This window comes from Trachurus trachurus, assembly GCF_905171665.1.
Source record: "Trachurus trachurus genome assembly, chromosome: 21".
Taxonomy (NCBI): domain Eukaryota; kingdom Metazoa; phylum Chordata; class Actinopteri; order Carangiformes; family Carangidae; genus Trachurus; species Trachurus trachurus.
In genome coordinates, this window is record NC_139899.1 from 20,946,394 (window position 1) to 20,955,241 (window position 8,848).

At 40.8% G+C, this 8,848-nt stretch overlaps 1 protein-coding gene across 1 annotated transcript in view; it reads right to left on the reverse strand.

Annotated features, from left to right (window-relative positions):
• dachd (dachshund d) overlaps positions 1–7,642 on the reverse strand; it is a 93,361-nt gene extending 85,719 nt beyond the window's left edge. Inside the window, exon 1 of the mRNA XM_083997301.1 lies at positions 6,901–7,642. Coding sequence (XP_083853427.1) covers positions 6,901–7,451 — 551 coding nt within the window. The 5' untranslated portion in view covers positions 7,452–7,642. The remainder of the gene's footprint in view (positions 1–6,900) is intronic.
• Between the last annotated feature and the right edge of the window lie 1,206 nt (positions 7,643–8,848).

The window sequence follows — 8,848 nt, forward strand, 5'->3', positions numbered from 1 at the left end:
ATAATGCTGCTAAAAAAAATCTATTATCAGCTTTAAAAAATATATATATATTTTTTTTTTTTTTTGGACTGTGAGAACAGTACAACTTATTGCCTTTCTGATATGCAGCTGACAATGACCTTCGGATTAACAATTGAATTTTGACAGAGCAGATTTAGCAAGGTTATAATGATTTTCTTTTTTCCTTTTTTTTTCATAATTTGAAAGACAGATCTGGAACAATCTGCTGATCAGTGTCCAACACCGTTGCCAAAACTAGTCATCTAGATCTGACCCATAAATGTAATAAGAGAACAGCCTCGTTTGGTAATTTGCCATTTGTGGCAACTATAACAGTAGGACACATACCTTAGAGAGGAGCGAAGTCAACCTGTCTCAAAAAATAAACTAAAAATAATCACTTTGGCGTCAGGAGCATTATCCTCATTGTGTTCGCTAATTCTGTTTAGTTTATTCTGTTTTTTAAATTCTCTCTGCAAACCATCTGATGCCTGAACTGAACAGCAGAGTCTCAGAAACTCAAAAGGCAGTTTTGTGTGTACCCCGCTGGTTCAACAGGAGCTCATTTTATTCACATTGTTAGTTATAATTCAATGCAACAAATTGACTGCATAAAGTGTTTCTGGTGTCTAACTGAATTCAGACTTCACATAAATAGCTGTGGGGCCGTTTTCTTAGTTTTTCATCAGAAGGTATTGACTGAGCAGCTGCTTTGAACCACCACAGAATGTGCTGCTAGTCTCAAGTGTCATTAGCTTCAGGGCTTTTCCAGCTAGCGCCAGGTAAAGATTAGATAACAATCAGCCCTTTAATAGATACTGGTGGAGGCACTGGAGCTGTTCCTGTGCCGTGCAGTTCATCTGAAGCTAACAACAGAAGAAGAGAGAGTGGAAACCGATGTCATTTCCTCCCTGGTTTCTTTTCTGTGATGTACCACTGAGCCCAGCAAGGAACAAGGCTGTTGTTAAATTACATGTAACTGTTGGCTCAAACTAGTGTCACTTCAAGTATGTGTGTCTGTCTGTCTTTGCTTGAGCAGATCCAACTGGAATCTGACGTGCTACATTTGCAGTGTGAGCTTCATTACACAGGAATACACGTTTTGAAATCAGTTTCATATGGTGCAATTGTTTCGGTATTAAAAGATTTCAATATGAACAGAAACTGAGCCCTTAGCCATATGAAAAGTTGTGTTATACTATGTGTATCACTTCACTTGACTGAAATTCCAAAAGTACAAAGGACTTTTTGTTGGAAGGCATTCCTTTCTTAATATACTTCAATTATTAAGGAGGAGTCCTTTGTATTGAGTAGAGAGCTCCAAAAACATTTGACAGTGGAGAAATAACATCTGCATGTTTACTCAGGAGAAGATTCATCCCTGATAGCCCCCACGAAAATGAAGAGGGGGACAAAAAACAAGTGGAGGAAATTTGTGGAATCCCATCTGAGATTGCTTCCCTGATGGATTCCTTTTCCTGTCAGCTCAGACGAGAAATGAAGCCAGGGAAAATTAACTCCTGATACAGCTACGCTGAATTAGACAGAGAGGGGAAGAAAAAAAAACCTACACACTTTTTAAGGATTCCAGCCTTGTCATTTTCAATTTTCTGCTCTTTGGACATGCTTGTATTCAGATTCCCCAACATCTATTCGCCATATCAATCCTAATTAGACAATCTGGGCCCACGAAGGATGGGAGCGGAGTTATTTGCATAATTTAATCATAAATACTCAGTGATACATATTTCCAAATGCATTTGTACAATTATCTTTTCATCCTTGGGGCAAAAGTATTAATATGATTAGGCAATAATTCTTTAAAAAAGGGGGAAAATAGGAAACCAGCAAGTGTGCACTCTTTTTTAAACTCCAGCTTTGGGCTATATGAAAAATTAATTAATTTCTGAAGAAAATCAATTTCTCTATGTGACCATATTAGACAGAGCCAGGCAAGGGCCTGCATTCCTTCTCCAATCAGGAAATCTCATCTGCTCCCTCTAACTTCTGTCAGTAGCATTTAACATCCTGGTACGAGCATCAGTGACTTTTGCTATGCTCCCTAAATGTGCTGTAATGTGAAGGAGCCCGTGAGTAAAGACAAGCCGGGCAGCTCTGGCTGGAGAGAGAGAGGAGAACAGAAATCAGTGTGACCCAAAATCTATTGCTGCTCTGTCAGGCAATCAGTCTCGAGTGTAAAATCCTCAGGTAAAATCACTGTTAACAAATCTAGTTTAATATGCTAGATACGTCATATTGACAGATATATTTTAAACAGCTTATGTCTGATGACTTTGGGTGCAAATCAAAGCTAATATCCCATTATGGTTAGTGAACATAGTAAAAAAAATTAGGTCAATTTACTATACTGATCAATGGAGAAAGACCTGATGTTGATTTTAAACCATTTCATTTTGGTAGAAGAATTAATTGGTAATTCAATTGCTGTTGCCGATCCAGTAAAGACATGCAAATAAGATAGGAGCTTGGACAACTAATGCATCCGACAGGCAAATTAACAATACAGGCCTCTTTGCCATGCAAATAGCCTCTAAATCCACAAATGACATTAGACAGTGTCAAACAAAGCCTCTTTAACAAGTGAAATCTGTGGTTTCGACAGTCTTGGCTCAGCATCATTGTAAGCTGCAAAAATATGATCTTAACAGAAAATGAAGAAAATTGGTGTTGGTTTTTTGTCAACCGAGCTCGTCTGTGGATTTTTCTAAAAAATGTTTTAATTTGCACTTGTTACAGCTGAGTGAATGTCAAGTCAATAAAGCAATTCTGATTTTCAAGGAGACTATTTGCAAAAAAAAAAAAAAAAAAAAAGAAGAAAAAAAACAACACCTTGCCGCCATCTGCCAACTGCACAGTTGACTTGAGCACATGTACTGTACCTAATCAAATTTAGCAGAGCCCCACAGAAGGATTAAATATCTAAAAAAAAAGGGAGAACTTTAAATGCCTTTTTTTTTTTTACTTCGATAAAGAAACAACACACAATATGAGGACCAATTTGACTTTCAAGAAAGTACTTGAATAGATTTGGATTTTAAACAGCTTTGTATACCATTATCTCTCTCTCCCTCTCTCTTTCCCTCTCTCTCCCCTTCTCTCCCTCTCTCTCTTTCTCTCTCTCTCCCTCTCTCTAATCAGGCATCTGTCACTCTGTTTTTGAAGTTATTATCGCCCAGGCTCCCTCTTGGATGTGGTTGCTGGGTGACGGGTATCTTAGCACCCACTCTGACTGGGAATGATTTGAATGGAATCCAGAAATCTCCCCTGAGTACCTGTAAACACATCCGTGCCTTGTAGAAAACAAATATATTATAAGAGAGCTCAGCAGAGGAGAGGAGGGAGAGAGACAAGCTGGCACCCTCGGTGGCAGCTCACACTGAGCGCTAAACAAAACAATTACCGTCATTTGCAAATATGTGTGTTTAGGCATAAACACTCAAAGTAAGAACAAGAGAGGTGATAGCTCTCGTAACACTTGCTGTCATATCAGTATCAATTAGATGTATTTGTTAAAGAAGAAGTCGTCTCACTGTGACCTGTCACTCGTAACATTTCAGAGTCAGATCTGTTTGACTGAAACGAGCCAGGGAAAATCTATTTAAGAAGGGCATGTAAGTGAAAAGCCGTCCCATTCCCAGTGGTGGGACATTGTCTGGGGCGTGTGGTTAACCTTCAGGGGTAGACAATGATTGTCAATTAACTGCTGCATTTCTGCGCCCCAGCATCGGATAGCCTGCCTCCACAAAGAGGACCAATGAGAGATATGCGATATCTCTGCACCGCCCCCCGTGTTATAATAACCTTTCAGAGAGTTCAAGTGTCACGCAGCAATAAGAACCTTTTCCATCCCACCGCAGGGAAAATGAAAAGGAAAACAAGTAGCTGGAACAGAGGGCTCCTGGAGGGCTCCTGGAGGGCCAGAGTCATAATGTAGGGGAGATTACTGAACCTGGATCAGTGTGGGAGCAAGAACGAACACTGCTAATCTGGCACAAGAGTCCTTAGGAAAATGAAGGGGTCGAGAATGACTGTATTCCCACTATCTGTAAAGATTAACAACAATTACTTTAAAAAAAAAAAGTCACTTATTAGGTAAAGTACACGTAGTCCAAATACTCGCTTTAAAGATATGTAAATTTCCACATCTGAATCGCTCACTTAAAATAAAAAAAATAATTAAATGCGTGAATAAAATCTAACACCACAATTCAGACAAAAACATTCTTGTCTATTTAATGTGTTCAAAAAGTGTTATGCTAAAGTAAGCATAGTTGGGAACAATTTGGCTGGAGCTTGTTTGTGTCCACATCAAAACTAAAGCAGCGGGATGCAGCGGTGCTCTGTGATGCTATTCACATTCACACTGTGTGCAAAATGAGAGTAGTGTTGTTTTAACACAATAGACCGTGGGAGGGGAAAAAACAGCATGTGAAATAGTAAGACCCATTGTACAGGAGTATTATTCACTTCATTGTTACTACACTGCCACTGTATAAAAAGAGTAGTGACATTGTGGTAATAGGGTGAGATGAAAAGCTAAACTATCTCAGGCAGCAGGCTGTTGTTGTGTAACCCGAGCGGGTTAACCGGTGAACTCAAATACTTGTTATCTTACAGTACGCCGTTACAAAAGAGGAGATCGACTTAGAGAGAGAGGGAACTTGTTTTCACCTACAGGGCAACCTGTGTCCTGTTTACTCCGACTGATCATTTTGTCAGCAGCAATTCAATGACAGACGGAGTAAAGCACACATCCCAGCAAATAAAATCAACTTATTCTAAGTAACAGAAGCCTTTTATCCAGCGGATGCCTCACTGTTCCATGATGTAATTCTCCAAATGGGGCAGGCAGGCGGGCAGGCCGGGTCTGAGTGATTGATTTCAGCCCAGCACCGGGAGAACCTGGCTGCTTTCAGAGACAATTACAGTCCTGTCCATGTGCCCGTAATAGCCCAGCACTTTAGCGTCATTAAAGCGACGCGAGGCACTGCATTATCCTTTAACCCCATCGCTGGCCATCCCCCCATTGACAACCCAGAGAGTTCAACCACATACTTTGTCACCTGAAGCCCCACGCCAGGCTTGAGAGGAGGATCACCACACAGTATGTTTCTCTCCATAGAAAAGAAGGGGGGGTTCTGCTCCCTGGATGCTTTATGTAAATGATGCTTAAGCACCAAAGTGCACAGGTAAGTTGTCGAGACGATTGCTACTGGAATGGAAATATGGAGCTGCAGCATATTCATATGTTGTGTGTAAGTGTAAGGCTGACCACTCTAAAGCATACAGTGTAATTAAATTACAAACTGTACAAACTGTAGACTACTAAAAATTGAAATAAATGTATATGAGAAAGAGGTGTAGAATTAGTCACTGCGATTATATCTCTCTCAAGTTCCTCTTACTTAATTTAGCTTTTTTTTTGAGAATGAAAATGTATTCAACCTCATTATACGTATGGATCTTTATGACACAAAATGGTATATGAGAAATTATGTGTTTGCACAGCAATTTCAGTGTGTGTTTGTGTGTGTGCGTCTGCATTAGTGTTTATAATACTGAAGCATTCACCCCAAAAGTCAGACTTAAGTTTAATCAGAAACTATAATTTTCCCCCAAAATTAATGTATGCTTTTAAACTGAGCCTCAAAGTGTTTATTGTTATTCCCCACTGATGTGAGCCTTTCCATCATATTTGCATTTCCAGCTCATTTCTGGCTAGGAGATCAATATGGAATCAATCATAGTGACAGGTAAGATGGTAAATTTGACCAGGCTGAACCGTCCTGCGAGACTGAGCGATACATCAAAGCTAGGAGCAACACCAACAGTAAAAATGGCTTTTAATCAAATATTGATCTGGACTTAAATCACTTCATATTAAAACATATTAAGCTGAGAATATTTGATTTTGGTAATATGGGGTGATGCATACATTTTCACATGTGGAGTTGTTTGCCTCGTTCACTCTATATTAATTTCCTTGTTTTACAGAAATGAAGGCTGTTTAATTAAGGCAGGTTCTCAAGTATGTGTGTGTGAGTGAGAGAGACAGGGAGCTTGTGTGTGTGTGAGTGTGTGTGTATGAAAAATATCCCTAGCAGTGTGAAAATAGCTGGCTGCATACAGCCCTTTTCAACAGCAACAGTGAGTGTATAATAACCTCCTTAAGAAATGTGCTGGCTAACGCTACAGTGAAAAATTATTCCATGTCATCTAATTCTAAGAAACTGGGTTTGTTTACTGTCTAAAAAAAACAAACTCACCAGATGAAATCATTATTACCCCTGTGGCAGGGACATATAAGATATAACCTACTTTTTTCCCCTAATCATTTAAAAAAAAATTGAGCTGTTCAATTAAAAGAGGAATTACAATAAAGTGTGGCTCATAAAAGATGACAACGCTCCTGTTTCTGAAATTGTATTTGCAGTGCCAGCTCCACACCTGAAGTTTATTGAGAAACTCAGCTGAGGTGTAGTCTACATTATCGATTCATTTGTTCGGAGGCAGACAGGCTATCCATCATGGCACAGCCGCACGTGCTAAAAAAAACTTTCACTAAACTTTTCCACTGATGTTGCGCGCTGGCCTCTTCCCGTCCAACAGAGAAGTGCCAGCACGTTAACTTGAATGATGGGGAGTTTGACAGACACGCTGAACGCACAACCACACACACACACAGCCAACACAAGCTAAAACAATCGATTATGAAATTCGGCTGATAAGTCAATCATGCCAATTGAACCACTTGTTTTACAAAGGGAAAATGTCTCCCCCTTTCTTGCTGCTGCGCCTTTACGCACGGCGGTCCGCAAAGACATTTAAACCAAAAAAGAAAAAAAAAGAAAAGAAAGCCGTACACTGCTCGCCACTAACCTCGCATTGGTGCAGTCGTTGTATAGAGTCTCGAAGTCTTTTCTGGAGATGAGTTTACAGCGGTTCACCCCGGGCTGGATGGCGCCGAGTCCTCTGAGGATGCGGACCTGCTCCACATTGCACACCACCGGCGTGATCTCTAGCCGCTTCAGCTTGGTGTAGACCGTGTGCAGTCCGCCGACCAGGTGCTTCAGGAACAGGTCGAAAGCCTGAGGAAGGCAGATGAGCTCGCAGCCGTCCACGGTGAAAGAAGCCACTTTGGCACCGCGCAACTCGACCATCTTGCACTCATTGTTTTGCGGTATGTTTTCAACAGGCGACGGGGTCGAGTACACGGGTTTGCCGGGGGGAAGACCCGCGTTCGGGATGCCCGGGCTGCCGGTGGCGAGGAGCTCTGATCTGAACAGGTTCTGTCCGGGTCCGGATGGGGGGGCCAGGGATGGAGATGGTGATGAAGTTGTCGACGGCGGGGACGTCGTTGCGGAGGGAGTCGAGATCGGAGGCGGTGGGACCAGAGGAGTTGGTGGGATCAGAGCAGCCGGTACGGCCATGGTCACCTACAGGAGGGGAAGAGAGTAGCCGAAGTTCAAAGTATAAAACCCAGCCTGCCGAGACACCCCTAAATGAAAGAATCCACGAGAGTTTAGCTCCTCAGATAAGTTGGGAAGTAAAAAGAGCTGCCGAAAAAAAGGCGTGCTGAGTGAGGGTTTTGGGGGGGCTGAGCGGCGGGACAATGATCAAAGATAGGAGCAGGAATGACAGGAGGAAAATGAGCTGAAAAGTGCAGCTCCGCTCTGTGGATGAGTTGTTGTTGTCACACGGTACAGAGAGGGAGGAGCTAGGGGACAGTGAAAGCCTTTGAAGAACAGATAACTGGGTACTGGCTACCACTGAAATGTTTCAGGTCTGTTAAGATGTAGCTTTGTTTATGCCACGCATGAGAGATCCGGTTATATCGGATCATGATCGTGTAAATGATTTGCATGATTTTTTTTTTCCCCTGTGGTCAAAAACAACCATCTACTCAGTGGTTCTGTCTTTAAATTTCAGTTATTAAACAAGCACACCGATTACACCTGCTGTCCACATGTACTGTATGCAAATCCACACTGCTTCTGAATTGAGAAATAATCACGTTTTAGCAAGAAAATGTTTTGGGGAAAAAAAAAATCTTTGCACTTTGTGTTTGCTTACACTCTGAGACTGTTCTGCAAACTTTTTTCTTTTTTTTTTCCATCAAGGGATTAATACTGAAATGGTTTTGAAACTTTAATTCTGATGTCATATTTTCTGACTGAGCATAATGACTCACTGTTCAAGGTACACCCTATCTGTGACCAGGGAAAATATGTCTCATTTAATTAGTCCTGTCTGGATATTGTATTTACACAAGCAAAGCAGCTGAAGCTTTTTTGTATGAAGTAACAGCATAACACCGGCATGAGGTCACGGTTGTTTTTGAGGGATGGAAGTTTTGTACGCAAGCTAAAACACTATTTACATTACAATGTATACTGCATGCACAACTACACTCATTTAATTAAAGTTTGTAATCACCACTAGAGCAGACTCAGTTATATAAGCTCTGTCGTACTACAAGTGCAGCGCTTCATGTCTTCCACTTACTGTCCGTTTCAAGCTCAATGCTAAATATAACTATTATTTTATTATGTAACAGTTACAGATGAGATGAACATGTCAAACTGTGTCCTCGGGCAATGTTGTTAAAATTGTTAATGAAGTCAAATTTGCTGTAGATAATGAGAGCACTACCTGAGAGAAACCAAAATATTTATGTTGCCAGAACCGATTATACTGTGTTTGAGGTGGTGTGAGAAACCTGGGTTATATAGTCTACTATAAGTTAAAACTTATAAAATAAATAAGAAACATTTATATACCAATCATACAAAGAAAAAAAACTGTGAAATTACTTTCAAAGAGATGT